Source organism: Hesperophylax consimilis, chromosome 18 (assembly GCF_061612785.1).
Source record: "Hesperophylax consimilis isolate HC1 chromosome 18, BYU_Hcon_1.0, whole genome shotgun sequence".
Taxonomy (NCBI): domain Eukaryota; kingdom Metazoa; phylum Arthropoda; class Insecta; order Trichoptera; family Limnephilidae; genus Hesperophylax; species Hesperophylax consimilis.
The window spans coordinates 32449574-32474596 of NC_142853.1; the positions used below are offsets into that span (position 1 = coordinate 32449574).

At 35.8% G+C, this 25023-nt stretch overlaps 1 protein-coding gene across 2 annotated transcripts; it reads right to left on the reverse strand.

Moving 5' to 3' along the window:
* Positions 1 to 271: 271 nt before the first annotated feature.
* Nprl3 (GATOR complex protein Nprl3) lies at positions 272 to 23933 on the reverse strand. Of its 2 annotated transcripts, none has more exons than XM_089642807.1 (10): positions 23484 to 23933; positions 21500 to 21703; positions 19578 to 19672; positions 17210 to 17384; positions 16316 to 16602; positions 11451 to 11615; positions 10393 to 10564; positions 7858 to 8788; positions 7459 to 7697; positions 272 to 6879 (listed from the first exon to the last, which is right to left on the reverse strand). In XM_089642807.1, the coding sequence occupies exons 1-10, from the start codon at positions 23680 to 23682 to the stop codon at positions 6722 to 6724; spliced, it is 2625 nt and encodes an 874-aa protein (XP_089498933.1). In that variant the 5' UTR covers positions 23683 to 23933; the 3' UTR covers positions 272 to 6721. The 2 variants fall into 2 exon arrangements, with proteins under 2 accessions (XP_089498933.1, XP_089498932.1); XM_089642806.1 differs by having other exon boundaries at positions 21500 to 21715.
* Positions 23934 to 25023: the final 1090 nt, after the last annotated feature.

Genomic DNA, 25023 nt, shown 5'->3' on the forward strand with positions numbered 1-25023 from the left:
CTCCATTTTGTACTATCCCTTTTATCATTTTGCATTACTTAATGGTTGACTGCTGGGCAAAGTCCGGTTAAAACACTAGTTACAAAAAAATAGTAGGTAACTAATATCTGAGTGTTATTGGAAAGGGCAAAAGGAAGATTAATAGACACGATCGCTCTGCCACATATGGGGTACCCTAGTGACCCCCCTTCAGGTAAGTAAAGGTTAATAACTTTTTCAATAAATAAACATTGGGTGAAATGGTTCAACATTATAACTTTATTTAAAAAAAAAATCATACTCTAAATGCAGCTCTACAAGAACTACTAACTTATTTATACAAAATCTGATAATTTTAGGTAAGAATATTAAATATTATTTATTACATCGTCAATGCGAAGCCAACCGCAAGGCAAAATTATTTTCGACGACAAAATCAGAGAGCATAGGAAATTTGCAAGATATGATTATTGTAATGAAGTCTTGTATGAGAGAAACAAATTCAGGTATGTGTATAAAAGAATATGCATGGTTGTTCTGTCTCTCTTCATCGTCACCTGCCATCCAAGATAATACAGGTTCCGTCACGGGAATCGCATGGTTTACGAATAAGATATACTCAGTCAGTTTTATTTAAAAAATATTTTTATTTGTGACAAAACATAGTGTAAGTTGGGAATTATTTATTGACAGTTTATGTTTTGAAAATCACGTCGCCATCGCTCAGATGTTGGCCATTTACATTTATGCATGATTGTAGGCAGTCCTGAAAACTTTGAGAAGTGTCAATTAACATCTGAACATATCTGAAGATAAGGCTGCCTGAAAACTGATCCCTCGAGACAGCCATTGAATTACGAGGTGTGTGCGGTGTTGCATCAGTAGATTTTTGCCGAAATCAATAGATCTACTAAAATTTCAGTAGGAACGGCATCACTGGCTCTAGGTTCCACGACATCGCAATAATTAAACTTCCCACTCTAAAAGAAAAATCAAAGCCACGCCCACTATCTGAGGCTAACAACTAGGCTGTACTACTATCCAATCAAAATACATGCAGTTTCTGTGACGGACCCTGTACATTGGTGATAATTAGAGAAATTTTACTATTATTCCACCATCCCAATATCATAGCAAAACCTCCATAAAGGGTTATTCTACAAAAAGACAGTTACAATTATCATTGTGAGGCCATTTCCAATGATCAAAAAAATGTGATTATACATATTTTTCTGCCCATATAGAAGTAACGCCACTATCAAATGGCATCTTCAGATGACTTGCAGTGGGGATAGATTCGCAATGAAGTGATATTCACAACTATAAAACAAGAGGTTAATTATTACACTATTTTCTTTCGTTAAAGCAGAATAAAAATTAATAAATATTATAATATGTACAAAACATCTTAAAGGTACATGAGCCCAGTTATTTCCCAGAAATTCAAATTGGCATTCAGCGCCATTTTGTTTTTTTTTTTTTTTTTGAAAGGTCCCCGTTAAACACAGATTCTAGGTGTGTTTCAGCTTTCTATCAAATTGTTATAAGCTGACAAGCTTAACAAAATGATTCTGCTGATCACAATTTGTTCAAAAGCTAAAATGGACTTTTGATGACTTTGTCACAAGTGAATTTCTGCAAAAAAACTGGGCACTATTGAAATATTTTTAGAGAGAAAAATTTTGCGAGGGGAGAGATCAAAATTATTGTAGATTGACCATTTTCATATTTCTTTAGTATGGGTACATTTTATAAATACTAGGCGCCAGTTAAATAAAACTAATAGCTAAATGATATATTAATAAAACATGTAAAACAGAAAAACTTTGGTTTGGTTTTCTTTAAAGTGAATATCGCATAAGAGTCCCAACTGCTTTCAGTAGGCTTTCTCTATCTGGGTATGTTGTGAGGATGGAGAGTGGGAAAAGGATGGGGAAGAGGAAGCTGAGAAAGTACCTGACGATTCAGAAGCAAAACATGCAAAGATGATTTGACAGAAAAAAAACACAAAAAGCCAAGAAGATCTTCAAAGCTTTCAGCTCAATGTGTGTAAGTCTTCAAGTCGTTTTGATTACAAACCCCGAGATGCAGAGAGATTCTTATTTTGCTTCCAAAGAATACTTCAGAATATTTTCAGTCATATTTTTATCATAAGGCTTACACCATCACATGTGGGAGGCTTAGGATCACAAGGACCTACCTTACAATCAAAATAACCAGAGGTAGGTAAGCCCCTGTGACACTAAAATTCCAAGTTTATTCATGTTATGGACATTTTACACAATGCTATTTGTCATTAAATTTTCCATATCCAATTTGGGATGCGGGTAAGGTTACCGAATCCAACACCTCCGCCACAGATAACCCCAAGTGGATTGCTGCTTTTGGTGAGTTAGCAGGGGTGCCCGGTTTCATGGGGTGAGGTTTATCTGGTCTTGATGGCGGATGAGTCTGCCAAACTTATTGCGTGGCGAGGAAGACCTTTTGACCTCTCCAGTCACTCTCAACCCATTGCTTTGCACCACAGTGGGAGGGATGGATTCATTTGTCCATTACTCTTGAGTCAACCGAACCCCAGATTCCTACTCATCCCTCATACCTTTTTCCTTCCCAGAACCTCCTCTTCTTCCTTTCCCTAAAAAGACCCTCCACACAGAAAGATAACATATCCTGTGGGTCATAAGTTTCCTCAGGGTGTGTGTGGAACTAATGTAAAAAAATGTATGGGTTGTCTTTTCATACGGATTCGGGATGAAAAAAAGGATCTTCATACATTTTAAGATGGAGGACAAAATTTGACATCTGTCATCTGTCATTCTTTTACTTAACTTTATTATCTATAACTAGTTTTATATTTAAAATATTATAACATGTGTTTATTACCGGTTGAGAATATTTATTGCTGTTCGGTATTGTGATTTTTGATGATTTTTTGACGACAACGGCAAACGCAAAAGACAGATGCTCTCACTGATCTATGGTTATGTTCAAGGTGTTGCCATTTTATGACGAGTATGAAAATAACGATTATGTAAGGCAAAGATTTTTCATATGGGTCCCGATAGTTTCCATGTGGGAATCAGTGTGAAAAAATTGTGTAAAAATGCCATTATTCTTAATTGTTCTAATTGCATACCACATATGTAAATACATAATCAGTCATTTGTTATACACACTTTCGCATTACATATTTAGATTATTCTTTTCCGTTACTTCTTTTCAATTATTATAATTGCAATAAAAATTATTTTTCCTGTACATATCTTGAAGTTTAATTTTCCCTGAACAAAGGGCAGCGAGCACTGAAGAAATAAACTAATCGAAGTAAGGTCTATTTTATCTTACTTCAGGTGAATTGATTAATTTAAATTCTTTCTTGAACAAATACTTTATATAATAATCAATAATAAATTTTATTAGCCTGTATGGGGACAAGTTGAATGGGTTATATTATTATTATGTAATTTGGACATCAGTTTTCTTTCAAATCTTTAAATACTATTTTTTGACATTCTACGGAAGCAGGTAATAATAATTATAAATTAATAACTGTCAAGAGACCTCGCCTCTCATGGATTTCAAATGACATAATGCAAAACGGCATATTATAATTTGTAAAAATATTCAAGAACACAAGCCTATATATCTTACTATGTACCGCATAGCTCTGCTGCATAAAACAAAATAAATATTCACAAAAACAATTCATTTTTGAGTAATTTAAATCATAACCTCTTATATTTTGATATAATGTATCCAACAACAAACTCATATCATATTATCTCATACATTCACAACAAATTAAATAATAAACAATTATTTAATATTAGGCCCTTCTTCCATAGGGATACACAAGTATCCAATACTCGATGATTCACGTATCTTTATCACGAGATTCCGACACAGGCGCAAATTGCTGATATTTTGTAAACTCGTCGGCGACACCAGTTTCCCCCCGATCGAATTGTGATTTCAATAACGTTCACGGGCGTTGTTTGCGATGTGAGTACACAACACAAGTGGAAAAAGGCCTTACAATAATTTTCACTTTCAAATATTAATACATTTTTAAGAAAGTTAGAAATTTTAAAATTACTTTGCGACAGACAATAAAGTATAATAAGCCACTTGCCTTCATTTTATAATGACTTCGTGAAAGAAAAAATTCGTGTTGACAGATCTTTCTTACTAAGATTTCAAAATTGTTACTTAAAAAAAATTTCATAGTTTTTTTTTAAATGAAATAAAAAAAAATATTTTTAGCTCGTTTTATCTCTATAATATAAAATAGTCCAGTCCACGACTTTCTTTATTAACTATTATTTAAGGTGAATTGAGTGAAGGCAATCCGGTGACAGACCATGCTTAAGCGTGCTATATTTTCATGGCTTGGCCTATTTCAGCATATCGCTGGCCGTACATTCCTATTGGTAGTGTACGGTGAGCGATATGCTGAAATAGGCAAAGCCATGATGCGTATAGCGTAATGTGTTGTATATCTAAATGCGACGTTCATTATAATCTACGGGTTCATAGATGGCATTAATTTGAATATTTTATTAAAATATGTTTTTTGCAAGTTATGCTTTACAATATAAAGACGAATTATTTGTTTGCGCCCATACATACGCAATATGAATACGAATAAATAGTTTTTTCTGCGTAAAAACTCAATTATTTCAAGAACAATATCAAGTTACAATATTGGATTGAACTTTCGACACAATTTTGTATAGGTATATTCATATTGTGTATGTACGAAAATGTAAAGCATAACTTGCAAAAAGCGTATTTTTATAAATTAATACAATTACCGCCATCTATGAAAATGTAGATTATAACAAACTTAACCGTTTAGCGTTTAACCTTAAGTAAAAATAAAAATATCACTTTATCAAGTTTGTATTGTCTAAGCGTTGGCTTTAGCAAAAATATCTTTTTAATTAAATAAGTTTCTTGCTGGACCAAAAACCACACAGAGCTCCCTGTAAGAATTTTTAATTTTGACTAATATTATGATGTGAAGTTCGTACGTTTCTTTGGCTTGTAAATTAGCGACTTACATAAATAAAATTTAACTCAGTTTTGGCTATTTATTTAATTTTTCACATTTTACATAATGTGAAAAATTAAATAAATAGCACGGGGATGAATGGATTAGGCTCCACGGAGCACTTCACGGAGCAGTTTACGGGAGAGATGCTGCTGGTCGACTTCACCGAGGAAGAGAAGACTGCCCGGTTCAAGATATACAGTAGAACCTCGTTAATTCGAAATCCAGCGGACATCAAAAATCAAATTTCGAATTAACGAATTCCCACGTAATTCGAAATTTTATGAAAAAAAAAAAAAAAAAAATAGGCCGAAAATCGATTTTCTCGGCCGCCTCTTCAAATCCGGGTGGTATTTTAGTTGTAAATTCGTATTAATACCAATTATTTCTTTATTTTCGCGGTCGATTACCGTAGCGGCCGGCCCTGTAAATTCAGATATTCGCAATAAATTCGTAAAAATGCTATATATTTACGCGTAAATCGAGATTTCGCTGCCGATTTCGGTCGCGGCCTACCCTTTAAATTGAGATATTCGTAAAAATACGATATATTTCCGCGTAAATCGAGATTTCGCGGTAATTTTCTGTCGCGTCCGGCCCTTTATTTCAAATATCTGAATTTGAATTCGTAAAAATACGATATATTTCCGCATAAAACGAGAATTCGCGGCCGTATTCTGTCGCGGCCGGCTCTTCAAATTCAGATATTCAAAATAAATTCGTAAAAATATGATATATTTCCGCGTAAATCGAATTTTGTCGTCAGTTTTTCGTCGCGGCCGGCCTTTTATGTTCAGATATTTGAAGTAAATTCGTAAAAATATGTCATATTTCGGCATGGATCGAAATTTTTCGGCCGATTTCCGTCGCGCCGTATTTTTTCAACGCGGATATTCAAAGTAAAGTTTGTAAAAATACGATATATTTACGCGTAAATCGAAATTACGCAGCCGAGTTTCGTCGCGGCCGACCCTTTAAATGCAGATATTTGGCGTAAACTCGTAAAACTACGACATATATCCGCGTAAAATGTATTTTCTCGGCCCTTTAAACTCGGATATTCGAAATAAAATTGAAAAAATACAACATTCCAGTGTAAATCGATTCAGATTTACAAAATAATAATACTAATTAGGACGATGTATAACCACGTAAAAATACATTTTTCGGCGTTTTACCGCCACGGCTGACTTTTAGATTCAGATTTATGAAATATTATGATTTATTTTCGCAAAAATCAGATTTTTTCGAATTACACGAACAAATTTTCGTGTGCGGACAAAAATAAATTTCGAATTACGAATTAACGAATTTCGAATTAAAAAAAATTTTGTATGAAAAAATTTTTCAGCGGAAATTTTTTTTGCGAAAATTTCGAATTACGCGTTTTTTCGAATTATCGGGGTTCGAATTAACGGGGTTCTACTGTATACAGAATAAAATTCTCTTCAGTCCTTACTGTTTATTAAAAAATGGACCGATTTAGCAGATTGAAATTTTCAAAAAATCACCATGGTTTCAAAAATATAGTTAAAAAAAATAATACAGAATGTCTTAGAATTTATGCACAAATAGAAAAAAAAAATGAAAATTTGATGAAAGTGGCCCATTGTTAAAAATGTAGATTGACAGGGTGTGATTATTTCATATAACAGAATCAAAAGTAATTTATAAGGTATAAGGTACAGACTACTGAGGGTTTGAGTAGAGCATAGCGATGGCAGGATCTTCAGTCTCGTAAGTGACAAGAACATCCCTGAATTTATCTATAAGCTGCAACACCTGTGACCTGGTAAGGTTCTCCATGTACATGATCTCCTCCAGATGTTGTTCTCCTCGGAAATATCCTGAAATAAATTTATTTATTAATTTATTATTAACGCCCTTTTAGAGGTTTTTACATGTGAATAGTAAAAATTTTATATTAACACAGTACATATTTACTATACATAACTAAACTGTCTCAGTAACAATCTTTTGTCCTTGTTAAGAGATAAATTAAAGATGTCCACTGATTCGGTATAATTATTTCCATCCATAAGTATTCTGGGCAAAGAGGAATACTTATGGTAGTTAGTGCCAGAATTTCTGCACTGTAATAAATCCCGACTTCTAGGATTACGTAGTGGAATCTGAAAGCTTATCAATGCAAGCATTTCCAGACTATCAAATGCATCATTTAGAATTTTATATACAAATACTAAGCCAGTGAAAATCCTTCCGTCAGACAATTTAAGCATTTTAATTTAATTTAAAATAGTGTTGTAGTTCAACAAAATTGCTAGAATACCCATTTTAAACAAAGTTTAGATTCTGTCTGTTAGCCTTTCACCAGGGTGATACCGAGAGTACAACTTAGTGATACAACTTTCCCGTTGAAAATCAAATATTTTAAATGGTAAATTTTATTTTAAATTCTATTTTACCTTTTTTATATAGTGTTGCCATGAGATTCAAGTCCTCCGGATTGTGAGCAGCCGGTATCTTGAACAGGGCAGTCTTCTCTTCCTCGGTGAAGTCGGCCAGCAGCATCTCTCCCGTAAACTGCTCCGTGAAGTGCTCCGTGGAGCCTAATCCATTCATCCCCGTGTTGTTCCGGGACATCATGTCCACCACGTCACAGTTGATGTGCGAGAGATTGGAAATTACGGTTGGCGGTTGAAAACTAAAACAAAAATAAAGGTTCTAATACATCCTCACACGGTGATAAACCGTGGCTGAGCTTTCCAGTAAGCTGTCGAAGGGTATTCTAATATTGTAGACATATTTGTATTCCACATAGAAACAATTACTGTGACATTGTATAAAGTAGCATTCATATTTACCTGGTATCAACATGCTTAAAGTTTGAGAATTTCTTTTCCGAAATGTTGCTGGTGGAACTTGAATTACTGGTGTTCAGAGTGAAATGAAGTTTTTCATTATCCAGTCCATTATTTGGGCGCAATGTGGTGCCATTGGTATTATTCTTCTCTTCAACTTTGAGATTATGAATCCCGTTGACAAGATTGGCAACTTTCACCAAATGAGGCAGATTAGCGGATACCTCGTTGTTATTGTTGTTGAGTTGGACAGCGTCAACGGGTTTGGTATCGAAATTGTTCGTTTTGATGGATTTATTTGTAAAGTTTGCATCGAAGGTCGGAACAAGGATATTCCTCGCGAAATCAGGAACGTCCACTCCGATATTATCATTGCTGTTGACGGAGCTTTCTGAAGAATCTATCGTCCATTCGCTCTTCCTGGCAGGTTCGGCAGAAGACTCACTGGAATCTGTGGTATCAGAGTTCTTACGATTCTTGGCATCGCAGACGCTGATTTTGACGCAATGTGGGACAATATCCACACTCTGTGGCGTGGAGGGCTGTGAATCGAGCGAAGACTCGCAGGTGATATCGCCGAATATCAGACTATTTTCCCGAAAGACGTTCTTTGGATTCTCTAGCTTTACTCTGGTAGCAGTCTCATTATTTGGCGACTTTAAGATGGGTTTTAAATGATTGAATCCGTTTCTATTTTTACCGTGCTTTACTTCTGTGTCTGACAAGGAGGAGTCTGAGTTTCCCAAAGCGGTTTTGTTGGAGCGAAAGCCGCTGTCGTTGTAGTCTCGAGTGCGCATGTTGAAGGAGTCATTGCTGGAGTCGTCGGAATTATTCAAAGGATTGGCCGAGTGGGGCACGAGGGTCAGGGAGATCAATGAGTCGGAGATGGTCGGCCTGGGTCTGTTGTGCTTCTCGCAGAAGTAATCCTTGGTGCCTGGAGTAACAATAAAATCATAAATTAAAACAAGAAAGGATTCAAGGCTCATACTGTCGTTTCCAATAATATTAATTTGGTAAATATAAAGAGATGCGCAAATTATTTTTAAAAAACAATTTGTATCAGTTTAATTACAACGAGGAACTACTACTATTTCAGTCTACTAAGAAGAAATAAACTTAATTAATACTTCAATCAAAAATTCTTTCGGTCATCTTACTATCGACGTGACATTTAATGGCAAGTTTTTGGGCTGGTTTTTTCTTTCTTTTTTTAATAAAACTAAGAACCCAACAACCTGGTTTTTAAAGTTAGTTCTTTGGTTTTTTGTTTGGGATAAATTTAAAAAACTAGCACTTCTTATAAAGACGACGAGGCAAGCCTGTGGATATTAACTGTCAATTTATTAACCTCTTTCTAACAGTTAATTAACCATGCGGGCATAAAAACCGCTTAATATCGAAAAATAAATCAATGATTGAGGAATTTCTAGGTTAATTTTCGTGTTACCAGAAAACTAACGGAAACCAGTGGTACCATGACCGGCACGTAGCTAATCATATTTATTTTTTGTTTACACTAAAATCCACCAATAATGTTTTTTAATTTGATCATATTATACGCCCATATGGGCTTTTACAAACATGTGATATGTTCTTAATAATTTAGTGGAACAGTAATGATGAAATAAAATTTGCTATTAAAATGATATGCTATGCTATATAATAAATACCATGCAGAAGAATAGTATTATGCTAACCTTAATTATTATTATTAAAGAGGCATGTTATTATAGCCTTCTTGTAACAATATTCCATGCAGTTGAACACATCTTCAATTTCTGCAAAATTATTACCAACTGCAAGCAATCTAGGTACAAACGATAACCTAAATGACTCATTTCATCAATCGATAAAATGAGTACACATAATCGATGAAATGAGTCATTTAGGATGTTGTATGTTGAAGTTGATTATGAATTTTAAGAATAAAAGTCAAGTTGGAAACAAGTCATTTCTATCTGAGAGTTTTTATAATTTTAATTCTTTCTAAAAATTTATGCTGATTTTTTCAAATGGAATCGGAGTGAATTTTAAAGTGAGGGGACCAAATACAAGAATTATATTCGACTTGACTTCGATCTAAAGAACATAAGATTTTTAATTTTTAAATGGTTTAAAAGTCTGTGCCATTACGGAGAATGAAGCCAAGCATTTTTAATCCTTTATTTGTTAGTATATTGACATGAAAAAGAAAATCAAATTTGGAATCGAAAATACTGCCAGGATTAACATGTAATGTAAGAGAAGCGTCTGTGGCAGACGCTAATAGATCTAGTTTTATTCCGATATTGACGAAATTTTGCACACTTGAACTTCAAAACAAGAGGAAGGTCAGTGTCTAGATAAGATTTCTAAAAACCATCCCCATCCCCTTTTCCCACCCTTAAAGTAGATTTTGTATACTTCTTTTGGTGAAATTTAGCACACTCGACATTCAAAATTAGAGAAAAATTACTAAAGGCCACTTCAGGCCGCTAGACTATTTATATAAAGGAGAGTGTTTGTGCTCTGTGACAGCTAGTGTAGTATAAAGTTAACCATTGATAGGCGGTCCAGCGGGAGTAGGCAAGAACTGCACGTAAGTGTGCAGCTGCAGCAGCAGATGTCTCTGCAGCATCCACACGATGCACTTGGCCAGCAGGGCGGCGCCCCCTGCCCAGGCGCGCGCGTGGAACCACAGCGGGGCCGGTAGCGACAGCATCGACATCACCTGCATATACAATTAGTATTACAACACAATGTAGATGCAATACTACTGTTTAACAATTCATATAGATCACATCCTCGTGTCTGTCTTCCTTACCGTCAGGTGACAAATATGATCTAAACAAAAAGCAAGAGAAAACACCACACTTTATAGTCAAATCTAGCTGTAAACCAAAGAAAAATTTAAATGTGCACCTCTATGAAACTAAAGTTTCTGACCGCAATTTGAGAAAAGTTTATGTGAATATTTTAATAATTATTTTTACGTCAAACGACAAAAAGGTAAGTGACTGTAATATTTATAATACATTTGTCTAATAAAATGTGGATGTTTTTTAGTTTTTTTTCATTGTAGTTAGAAAAAACTTTTATTTACTTTTGTTTACATTCAAAATTTTAATATTCCAAAAATTATATCTAATAATAAAACTTGGAAGCGTATTTCATCGTCTTCCTAAAACAGTTTTTAATTTTCAGATACATTAATAAATATTCCATTTATTTGGATTTTATTGCAAAGCGAAAATACTCTGATCTTCTGACAGAATATACAAGAGGCCTGTGAGATTAATGACTAGTAATAGTAAAAATCACAGGATAGTCTGAATTCCACAATCAGTTCCAATTTTTAAAATAATTTTCTGTTAAAATATCTTAAATACACACATCAAACAATGTGAAACTGAATTTGGTGTCCCGAATCTATACCGCTAGAACGGACAACGGTGTTTACTCTCAGACACTGGATGTATACACTCAGTGCCGAGGGTCGAGTGTCTAGTATTGCGATATACGCGAACCATTAAAAATCTATAAATATAATAATACTATAAAATACTAGAACGTTCTCACAGAATATCTTTAAATTAAAAATTATAACCACAACAAACCTGGATGAGACATAGTCCAGGGAAGTCCACGGCAAACTTCTCGACGAAGGGAGAGTGCAGGTGGACCTGGGCATCCGGAGCGATCACATATACATTGCTCTCGCACAGTGGGTAGATGATGGTGGCCTTGGCCCAATATACCAGGTGGCCGCAGATTTGGAACACCTACAAAACATTTGCAATGTCGTTATTAAACACTCGAGCAATGGCTACCCAAATTTGGGTAGCTGTAGGTAGGGTTTATTTACAAATTAAAATGAATTTATTTTGAACTTCCCGCAATCAGCTAATATGTGTAGTAGCAAGCTTGATTAAGCTTCTATCAAATGCCAACAGATGTCACTACTGTTCCTGTCATGGAATATTCTACATTATGTTTTGTATTGTCGGGCTGTGGTCAAGGGGTAAGAAATTGTAGCACTAATTGAACACTAGAAATCGGTAGGTCATGGGTTCAAATCCCGGAGTGCGCAATTATTTGTGTAATTTACATAAGACAATTTTGTATAAGAATTTGACATAAACATGAGTATATGGCACATAGTTTAGATCCAGAGTTTAATATCGCCCCGGTGAGAGACCACCATTCAGAATTCAAAAGCTGCTTGAAATGGTTTTAACCGTGTTTGGTGACAAGATCTGAAGAACCAGGTACTTCCCCACCTTAGTCTTTCTCACTCCTTCCCCTCCTCATTACCTTTACCCTCACAACATACCCAGCCTCATAACATACCCAGCCTCACAACATACCCAGACTCACAACATACCATATCCTTGAACATACCAGATCCATCAACATTCCAGATCAATCAACATACCAGATCCATATCTCACAACATCCCAGATCCATACCAAGCCTTCCAATTCACTGCCTCACAACATACCAGATCCATCAACATACCAGACCATCAACATACCAGATCCTTTAACATACTAGATCCATCAACATACCAGATCCATACCCAGCATTTACATACCCAGCCTCACAGCATACCAGATCAATCAACATACCAGATCCATCAACATACCAGATCCATCAACATACCAGATCCATCAACATACTAGATCCATCAACATACCAGATCAATCAACATACCAGATCCATATCTCACAACATCCCAGATCCATACCAAGCCTTCCAATTCCCTGCCTCACAACATACCAGATCCATCAACATACCAGACCATCAACATACCAGATCCATCAACATACCAGATCCATACCCAGCATTTACATACCCAGCCTCACAGCATACCAGACCAATCAACATACCAGATCCATCAACATACCAGATCCATCAACATACCAGATCCATCAATATACCAGATCCATCAATATACCAGATCCAAAACAGATCCATACCCAGCCTCCCAATTCCCAGCCTCACAACATACCAGACTATCAACAAACCAGATCCATTAACATACCAGATCCATGAACATACCAGATCCATCAACATACCAGATTCATATCTCACAACATTCCAGATCCATCAACATACCAGATCCATCAACATACCAGATCCATCAACATACCAGATCTATATCTCACAACATTCCAGATCCATACCAAGCTTTCCAATTCCCTGCCTCACAACATACCAGATCCATCAACATACCAGATCCATACCCAGCATTTACATACCCAGCCTCACAGCATACCAGACCAATCAACATACCAGATCCATCAACATACCAGATCCATCAACATACCAGATCCAACATACCAGATCCAACAACATACCAGACAATGAATATACCAGATCCATCAACATAACAGATCCATCAACATACCAGATCCATCAACATACCAGATCCATACCAGACCAATACCCAGCCTCCCAATTTCTAGCCTCCCAATTCCTAGCCTCACAACATACCGGATCCATCAACATACCAGACTATCAACATACCAGACTATCAACATACCAGATCCAACAACATACCCAGCCTCACAACATACCAGATCCATCAACATACCAGACCATCAACACACCAGATCCATCAACATACCAGATCCATCAACATACCAGATCCATAACCAGCCTTCCCATACCCAGCCTAACAGCATACAAGACCATTCAACATACCAGATCCATCAACATTCCAGATCCATCAATATACCAGATCCATACCAGATCCATACCCAGCCTCCCAATTCCCTCAGCCTCACAACATACCAGACTATCAACAAACCAGATCCATCAACATACCAGATCCATCAACATACCAGATCCATCAACATACCAGATCCATCAACATACCAGATCCATAAACATACGAGATCCATCAACATACCAGATCCATCGACATACCAGATCAATGTCTCACAACATTCCAGATCCATACCAAGCCTTCAAATTCCCTGCCTCACAACATAACATTTCCATCAACATACCAGACAATGAACATACCAGATCCATCAACATACCAGATCCATCAACATACCAGATCCATCAATTTACCAGATCCATAAACATACCAGATCCATAAACATACCAGATCCATCAACATACCAGATCCATCAACATACCAGATCCATATCTTACAACATTCCAGATCCATAAACAGTGTCCCCATACCCAGCCTCACAACATACCAGATCCATCAATATACCACATCCATCAACATACCAGATCCATATCTTACAACATTCCAGATCCATACGCAGTCTCCCCATACCCAGCCTCACAACATAACAGATCCATCAACATACCAGATCCATCAACATACCAGATCCATACCCAGCCTTCCCATACCAATCCTCACAGCATTCAAGACCAATCAACATACCAGATCCATCAACATTCCAGATCCATCAATATACCAGATCCATACCATATCCATACCCAGCCTGCCAATTCCCAGCCTCACAACATACCAGACTATCAACAAACCAGATCTATCAACATACCAGATCCATACCCAGCATTTCCATACCCAGCCTCACAGCATACCAGACCAATCAACATACCAGATCCATCAACATACCAGATCCAACATACCAGATCCAACAACATACCAGACAATGAACATACCAGATCCATCAACATACCAGATCCATCAACTTACCAGGTCCATCAACATACCAGATCGATCAACATACCAGTTCCATCAATATACCAGATCCATACCAGATCCATACCAGACCCATACCCAGCCTCCCAATTTCTTGCCTCCCAATTCCCAGCCTCACAACATACCGGATCCATCAACATACCAGACTATCAACCTACCAGACTATCAACATACCAGATACATCAACATACCAGATCCAACAACATACCTAGCCTCACAACATACCAGATCCATCAACATACCAGACGATCAACATACTCGATCCATCAACATACCAGATCCATCAACATACCAGATCCATCAACATACCAGATCCATCAACATACCAGATCCATATCTTACAACATTCCAGATCCATAAGCAGTCTCCCCATACCCAGCCTCACAAGATACCAGATCCATCAATATACCAGATCCAGCAACATACCAGATCCATATCTCACAACATTCCAGATCCATACCAAGCCTTCTAATTCCCAGCCACACAACATACCAGATCCATCAACATACCAGATCCATAAACATACGAGATCCATCAACATACGAGATCCATCAACATACCAGATCCATCAACTTACCAGATCCATAAACATACCAGATCCATCAACATACCAGATCCATCAACATACCAGACAATGAACATACCAGATCCATCAACATACCAGATCCATTAACTTACCAGATCCATAAACATACCAGATCCATCAACATACCAGATCCATCAACATACCAGACAATGAACATACCAGATCCATCAACATACCAGATCCATCAACATACCAGATCCATCAACTTACCAGATCCATAAGCATACCAGATCCATCAACATACCAGATCCATCAACATACCAGATCCATCAACATACCAGATCCATCAACATACCAGATCCATCAACATACCAGATCCATATCTTACAACATTCCAGATCCATAAGCAGTCTCCCCATACCCAGCCTCACAACATACCAGATCCATCAATATACCAGATCCATATCTCACAACATTCCAGATCCATACCAAGCCTTCTAATTCCCAGCCACACAACATACCAGATCCATACCCAGCCTCCCGATTCCCAGCCTCACAACATACCAGATCCATACCCAGCCTCACAACATACCTCTGAATAGCCAGTATAATAATAGCCAATAAAGCTTTGAATAGCCAGGTACTTCCCCACCTCCCCCCCTTCCCACCTCCCTCTTTCCCATCTCCTTCCCCTCCCTATAACATAATGAAAAATTTTGTGAGCAGACAGAAGTGGTATAGATGTATTTATCTAACGGTGTACTGGGTACTGGGTACACATTCACACCTTACTTTGTACTTGCGATGAATTTCCAAAATGCCTGGTTCCTGGGTAAGCATTTGTTATAACAACTATATTTAAGTCAGTTATCATGCGTCGTATTTCAAAAAACTGATTCCTTCTCACTCTGTTCTACTAGAAAGATGTACGAGGAGAAAGGACAAAAGCAGTAATTTTCCCTACAGTATTTCTTCAGTTCCCTCACCCTTCCCTCCTTCCCAACGCTCTTGATTTCAATCAAAGTAGGTATTAAATACTGAAAAATACTTGTACCCAGTATTTTATTGTGCTTATTGACGTGTAATAAATAACTTGGTTTTCATTTTAAGAACCGAACCAAAAATGTTTTAAAGGTCTCTCCAAAATATGATGATGAAGATGAGAGGAGTTATAAAATTAAAATACATAACTGATCTGATCACAAAGCCCAGAATTAGTATTATTATAAAAATAAACTTGAAGTAGGTTATGTAATATCTACCTGAGATAGAGTAAGATCCGCTTCAATAGCCAGGGTCTGCAGACTCTTCAACGGACTATACAAGGTAACCAAGCGGATGAGGAAAGGACTACTATCCAAGGGAATGGAGTCCAGCAGTTCATTGGGATCCACGAGGAGCAGCATTCCGTGGTAGGGTCTCAGACTACGGAGGCACTTGTCGATGGTCTCTGGCTCGATTATGAGGCCCCGGTTATGGAACTGGTGCGCTTTGTGTGGGAGACAGAAGGACACGAGGACCCACTGGTTCATGCGCACCTGGACCACACCTGGAAGTGAATAAAGCCTTGTTTGGTTCCATGATATTTCATCAAAATGAAAATTCAACACACCTTTAAAAAGTGGTACAGACATTAAAAATGATGAAACAAAAATTAAGTTTAATAGTTCCCTATGTAACTCATTTAACCTAGTTTTTGTTTCATCACTTTTCATGACTTTATATCACTTTTTGTAGGTGTGTTTAATTGTCATTTTGATGACATACCCGGTCAGCGAAATGGTAGAAGTGATTTTAAAACAATATTGTTCTTCATATTTTTTCAAACAAATGTTTTTAAATAATTCAAAACATAAGTTAGTGAACTACGGTTTTATGTTTTGGTACTAATAACAAAGGTGTATTGGAAATTATAACAACAATAAGTGAAATATAACTTGAAACATCTGTGTACCATAAAGTATGGTCTTGAGAGATATAGGAAATGTACTTAACTCACTTCTACCTAAAAACACACTTAACACGCATGTGTGTGCTAGGCCATTGATTGTGATCTATAAAGTCTCACAAAAACACACCTGTGTCAAAACAGGCCATGTGATGGGATAGATTGTGCTTAAAGTGCCAGCGTTGTAAAGGTTGATTTATTAACATACCTGAGCTGCTGAGTTCCTCAAACACCGTCTTCAGGCTCATAGCCAGGGTGCTCTTCTGCAGGATGTGGTGAAAGGGCGAGCGCGGGGGGCTGGAGGGCGGCAGAAAGCTGTCGGTGGACTCGTGTGCCTCTTCGCTGTCACAGTCCATCGAGGACAGCTCATCGTGGATGGCAATCTGGACATCAGAACAGATTGTACACATACAAACGTAAACATTATCTACCCTTTTCCTAGAAGATGTTTATAAGAGTCTTGCATGTGTTTGGAGTGTCCCTATCTTCTAGCTACTTTGTTGACTAGTATAACTTTAATGACCAGTGGAACGTTGGTGACCAGTGTAATTCTGGTGATATTGTTACTTGGATTAAACTAGATAACAAATTGATCCTACATGCCAAAATACAAGAGGAATGTCTACATTCTAGCATATTACCTTCCATCAACAATGCAAGAGTAAGGAAAAGGGATAGAAAAGGCTTTGAGGACCTGACTATTCAAATTTGGTCACTAAACGTGAATAAACCATTCCGAGTGAAATAATACATTATTCCTCATTCGCCATAAGTACCAAAAATTCATAGTTAAGGTATTTCGAAATGGTTGCCATTTGGCCTTTTGATTTGAATATTGTTTAAGTCAGTTAATATGATATTATAATTTAGTAAACACTTTAATCCATATGAAAGTTTCCAATCCTTAACATCTCAAGCTAATTTATTAAGTTTTGCGAACAAACAGGTATTATCGGTACAACCAATTTGTTCGCTTTTGGGAACAGCTCATATGGTCTCATACAAATCATCTAATTGACATTGAAAGAGAAAACACTACACTTTATATTCAAATCTAGAAGAACTATAGAAGAATTAAAATATGCACCTCAATGAAAACAAAGGTTCCAACCGCAATTTGAGAAAAATTTATGAAACTTTGTGAATTTTTTATTAATAATTTTTATATGAAACAAAAAAAAATTATGTAACAATAATGTTTGTATCGGATGTACCAGTCAATTGTATTTATAAGAATGTATTTGATAAATTTGTGTACCATGTTAATCCGCGAATGTGACATCAATTAACTATTTGGGCTTGTCATAATCCACGGAACCCCGCATTATGTACCTAGCTGTAAGATTGCATACATTGTACAATATTTGGTATGACGCCTTCCTGGAAACTTTTTTGTAAACAATAAAAAATAAATAAATGGCCGGCAGGCGATGGATACAAACAGGGACCAAGGTAAAGGTTTTTATGTAGCATGGTAGAGCCACGAGTTTGACAAAAAGGGGGCACCTTTTCTTTTCAAGCTATCTCTTCCACTGGATCTCCTGCGCCTCGGACCTGTCTCTGGACCCGCCGCCCGATGCAACCCCTTCAAACTGAGTTCTGAGAATTTTATTGGCCATCTAACCCTGACCGACTGAACTGACTCGCCGGCGGGAACCACGACGCTTTCAGCGGACCCTAACTAAAACATATTTAACCGCCTTTTTAAAGTCGAACCTTCATATTTTGCATTTTCAAGTTGTGTAAGGAACTAACCGTCCTTTTCAGGACGAACGTTATTATGTTACATCAGTCGCATGTGGCGTGTACCTAATATGTCTAATAAAAGGTGTTTTTTCATTATCCTTAATTTTAGTTCAGTATTTAGATGAAAAAACGTGAGGTGAGCCATATTTAAATCTTTTTTATGTTTGCATTGAAAATTTTAATATTATAAAAATCATATGTTTATTTCTAATACCATAACATGTCGTGTTATGGTAAAATACAATATAATAGTATTTAACTTTAAGATAACAATGCAAACAAACAAGGGTACCTAAATGATTGGTATCAAGTCCATTCTAATGAAATACATATAATGTAGGTTACTTACAAACACATAACAAAACACCATAAAGATCATTTAACATTTTCAAATAGCATTCGTCTACTTAATCTATTTGTTACTTATAATGAATATGTAATTGCTAAATTATTTGTTTGAATAATTTTTTAAATAAAAATCGAATTCTTTAATTGCCTATATTTTAAAACATGAGTAAATAAAATAGCTCACAACCTTACTAAATATTTGCTTATCTTATCCCCCTTACTTATAAATAGGTGTAAATATTAAAAAAACTTTCTAATAAATTTTACAACCCTCTTCTTCCCTTGCCCCCCCACAAGGGTCAAACTTCCACATGGGTTTGAAATGCTATAGTTACGCCACTGCTTACAATCTAGCTGGCCATAAATACGAAAGTCACGAGTATAATATATTATAAAGAAGTCAGAATGGCGAAATTATATCGAAGAAGATACAATTTTAGAACAAGAAACATAAAACAAGCCAAAATGGTAAAAGTTCTTACCATTATCTTCATTTCTTCCGACAAATATGCACATCTCTTTTCTTCGTGTCGAAGTGCTTTTCCCAATCTTTCACTGAGATCGTAATAGCACTTCACTGAAATAAAAATAAAATGTCAAAAAAGTATAAAACAAAGTCACCATCCGCGTCTCTCTGTTTGTGCGCTTAGTTCTTCTAAACTATGCAACGGAGTTTGATACAGTTTTCACTATCATTTCTTCCGGAAGGTTTATGTATATAAAACATGGATATTATATTTATTGAAAGTAGAGAAATGTCGGGCAACGCCGGGTACACTTACTTCAATAAATAATAAGATTAAACTATACAGACAACTACTTTTTATTTTTTCATCAACACACTTTATGCGGGAAAGGTTCTACCCATAGACATATGAATATTAGTAGACCTGCCCTAAGTGATTAAAAGCGTATTATCCCCACTCCCCATACCGGTTCCATTGGAGCCGGCTGGGCTCGCGTATGGCTTCCCGTGAATCTTGAGAATGTGACGTCATCATTCTTGTGCGAACTATGGTCGAAGCATCATCGGTTCATTTTACGAAATAACACGGCAAATGGTGACTTGTATTATGAAAACTTGTAAAAATAGATGTGAAAAAGAGAATAAACCCAATTGTCGTATTACATTCCATATATAAGCATTATTTTACTTTATTTTAAGCATATTCACATCGTATAATATGGATCAGTTGTAGAAACCTAATTATACTATCACATCGAGACACGTCTGGACGTGAAACACAAAGCTGGTTGGTTGCTGGGAAGTAAATTATGAACATTTATAAAAGTGTCTTAACTAAATACATAAACGAAATATTCGACTCTGAAAATAGAAGAAATTTATTTTGCCGAATTTGGACTTCGCAAATTTGTTCATAACGTGGCGAGTAATTTGCGCTCCCATGTAAAAATGTCTATTCATTCAAAAGCAGATTTTACTTTTAAGAACTAAATGGTGATATTATAAGGCGAGATGCCTATATACTATCAGATTGATTTATTGACGAATCACAGTCAGCTTTACCCTCTTCGTTCTTCAACAGTTGATTTTACCCCTCATCCTTAATTTCTAGTCTATTAATATTCATATGTCTGTGGTTCTACCTTTACTAGCGGGAAAGGTTCTGCTTTTAATGGCGGGAAAGGTTCTACATTTAATGGCTGGAAAGGTATTGCTAATTAATATATTTTTATGAGTATTAAATAACAATCTCTTTGTGAAAGTCTCAACTATACATATGTATATGAATACGCATAAAAAAATGTTGTCCAAGTCTTCCTTAACAGAACTATATAGAATATTACACTTATTTATGTTACTTACTTATTTGACCCAAATGTTTTGGGTCAAGTGAAAACAATTTTTTATTTTTTATTTTATAAAATGCACACCTTTGTTCAAAAACTTTACATTACATCGACGCAGCACGGACTGCAGTTTATTGAGTCGTATTACAAAGTAGGTTTTAATAGAATAGTGAACAGAAATCTTCTAGTGAGGCGGGTTACTTACTTGTTTGTATATGATAATGTTATTTCAATAAACGCCCGGGTTGCCGGCAATTTAAAAATAAAAATAAAATTTCAGATGATGTACTCTTTTTATGTGGGGAATGGTGAATACTATGTAAAAAATTCATTCAAATGCATTAATTATTTTCATAGATACAGCGGCCTGCATAAAGTGTGTTAAAATGATAAGTTCATAGTGAGGGCCTCAAACAAATCATTGAATTCATGTTATAAAAGTGTTGTTAAATTGGTAGGTTTATTTTAGCCAGTGTGCATATCTGCCATCACTGCTTGGTGAATACTAAACAGCATTTTATCCAAGAACTTGTTTAGTGTTGAAATGTTCACATACCAATTTCATAATATGTTTTGTATGTAGGGCACTTACCGACAGAATGACTAGCGAGTGCTTGCAGGGCAAACACAATATTGATGAGAATTGTGGAAGAGGTTCCATCATCCTTATTAGCTCTGAATGGTAGTAGAGTCGGATGACCGACAAACCGGACATCGTTGACTTTGAGCTCAAACTTCCTGTGGCAGAGTTCAGGCTTGACAGCGAATAGCGTTGACAGGACTTCATCTGTAAATCCTGTCAATTGACCTGGAAATTAATGAAGAACGAAATATGGCAGGGTCCTACAAGATTTAACCCACTTAGAAAACACATGCTTATTAATTCAAAGAAAATAAATGTTATTATATCTCTTTTAGCATCGCTGTCCACGCTCAATATAATTACTATAAAAGCCAATTATCTACATCCGGGGAATGGAAAATACCATGTTAAAGTTCCATTTCAAAATTTCATGCAATACAGTTTGGCCATGTTTTTTTCATTTGTTTAACGTATGCGTATTGAGCATGGCTAGCGATTCTAAAAGTTCACCAAAAAATCTTAGATTAAGTTGTCGAATTCCGCCTCAAGCTTAATATGTAAAAACGCACTTGGTTTCTCTTATTTTTTTTTTACATTAACCTCACACAGGAGGCCCTGAGGAAAATAATCTCTCTCAGGGCCTATGTCATCTTTGGGGATACTGCGTGGGGGGTCTATTTAAGGAGAGGAAGTTCTGGGAAGGAAAAATGTATGAGGGGTGGGATCAGGGGATCAGGGATCAGTGTGTACAGAAGTGACATATATATATATACACGGTGTCCGGAAACTCGTAGTACAAGCGGGAAACTGGAGAATCTACACCACATGGGGAACCCAAAAAAACATAAAGTTTTTTGATTTGAGCATTTTCAAAAAAAAAAAAAAAAAAACCAAAAAAAAATATTTTTCGGCTATTTTAGGGTTAAAGTTTTTTCTGGTGTTTAGGGTTGAATAACAGATGTTTTAACCCTGCAGAGCAGAAATATTTTATGATTACACCGGGTTAAATGAAGGGTGATTTCAAAATAATGCTTCAAATCCGAGTTTCTTCATTTGTTTTACTTTCAAATAGTTTTAATTAGTTGGGTACTTTGATCTTCAGTAATAATTTATAAGAATTTGATTAAAAAAAAAAAAAAAAAAAAAAAAAAAAATCAACTTCAAACTCGATTTACTCGATAACGAAAGCTCAAATAAAAAAAAAATATACTACAAAATCGACTCCAAATGTGATGTAGATTCACCAGTTTCCCGCTTGTACTACGAGTTTCCGGACACCCTGTATATATATCAGTCCCGCTGCGGTCCACAACGATGGGTCGCGAGACCAGTTGAAGAGGTCAATGGTCTCAGCAAGGGTCGTAGCAACTATTGATGTCAAGGGAGATGGTAAAAGATTCATTAAAGTTCCATTTTTTCTGAAATTTTAATTTTAAGGTTAGGAAATATGCATAAATTAATTAATCAACATGGCGTAGTCTTGACTTGATTCGACTTGTCACTTTATTTTCTTATATTATATCTGCCATATGTCTTTGCTTTCATGTACCTTTGTCTACTCCTGTATTTTTCATTTTCCTATATTCGTGTTATTATTTTGTAATTTGGACGATGTCTGTTAATAAATAAATAAATTATTAAACTAACCCAAACTAACAACCTAAAAACCTAGTTTGTGCATGTTTAGATCTACCCCGACTTAACAGTTGATTACATTAGTAATTAAATTGAAATCAAGTGATATTTTTTTAAATGCGTTTAAATTTAAATCTTATAAGACTTTCATAATACCTACGTATTATTGACTGCCTGACGTTGATTTAAAAAAATTTTTCTTTATTAAAAACGATTTTTTTTTATTTCCTCATTACGAAATTATGATATTTATGCTTTTTTATTACACCATTAAAAAACACATCGTGCAATAGAATCTACAAAGTAATTACTGGATAGAGAAAAAAACGCAGACCTTTAATGTAATTTGTTTTTTTACCTTTATGGATGTTAGATGTATGTGGCATGGGTGTCTGCAATAAGTCCTCGATCACACTCAACGCGTAAGGATTCTTCTTGCCATTTCTTTGATCGTGGATATCATTCGTCGTCTCAACTTCGTAAGGGTAGCGAAACAACAATCTATCACCCTTGCTATCAGATTTCACGAGAATAATACTAAGCGGGTCCACCTCCATGACGAAACGCACGTATTGTTGACAACTCAATGGAAAATAATGTATAAATGACGCTCTTTGCACAAATATCCCAGATTCTGAACAGAACACAAATTATATTTATATAATTGTTGCATTTTACGTCGAACTGGCTTATCTCTTGGGAGTGATATCAATACAAATAATGAGATAAAAATAAGAAAGAAATTACAGCATGCCACAAATTCCTATAATTTCCTAATCTGTCAAACAAACCAACAAACATGCCGAGAAAAATAACATGATTTATTTTGTAAAGTTGGCCACCTGCTCTAGTATTGCCTTTATAATAAGTTCTTTCTTTCACGCAGTTTTCTTGCTCCTTGCTCTTTAAATATTATGTATGTAGGTACTCGCATACCTCTTTACTTGTGACTCTGGAAACTATGGCGCAAATTTTATTATTATTTATTTAATTTTACATATGTATTGCGCCTGTCATTTTTTTCTGACATTACTATCTACTCTTTTACGCTACTTTCAATTTATTTCAAGAAAATGAATTTTTATATATCTTTTAAAATATAGCTTGAGCATTTTTTCATTGAACATTGTCACAGAAAACTCTCAATTTTTAAGTACTGTTTCAGAATTCCAATAAAGTGCTCGCCCCGGTGAAGTCAAGAACTCCTTAAACATTTTTTAATGGAATATTCTGACATTATTCTATCCTTTAGGCTTTACATAGAGATTTTAGAATTCAGATGTAGACAGTGAACTTCCTCTTGTTTTGAAGGCCAAGTGTGCCAAATTATATCAATCTTAAAATAAAACTGTAGATTTTGTATAAATTCAAACAAACGCCACCCTCCTGTTGTTCACTAAACATTTTCCTTTATATAAATGGAATTCTGTTTTTTTTTCAGGCATTATTCTTTATTTTCACGGAAATTACCATTAAGAACCTACTTAGTTATATTTTTTCCCATAATATTCTTTAATTATTATACATGAAGTATGTTTATGGAAAGCAATATGATTTTACCTTTAAACTGGGGGATGCCTGGGGGACACCAGTCACACAGTGTTCCTTCTATAAATAATGATGTATGAGAAAAAAAACTCTAAATAGTATAAAACAAAGTCGCTATCGTGTGCTTAGTTCTTCTAAACTACGAAACAGATTTTGATATGGTTTTCACTCTCATGTAGAGAAATTCTAAAACCTATAGACAGTGGGGGCTCGTGACTTTTGGGTGTAATCTGAGTTTTAACTCTTTGCACTCCGTTGTCGCCGTCACGGCGTCATAGGAAACATTCTAACCCTGATGGAGCCGCAGCAGCGACGTAAATAATGGGTATACATTTTATTGTTTAAAATAT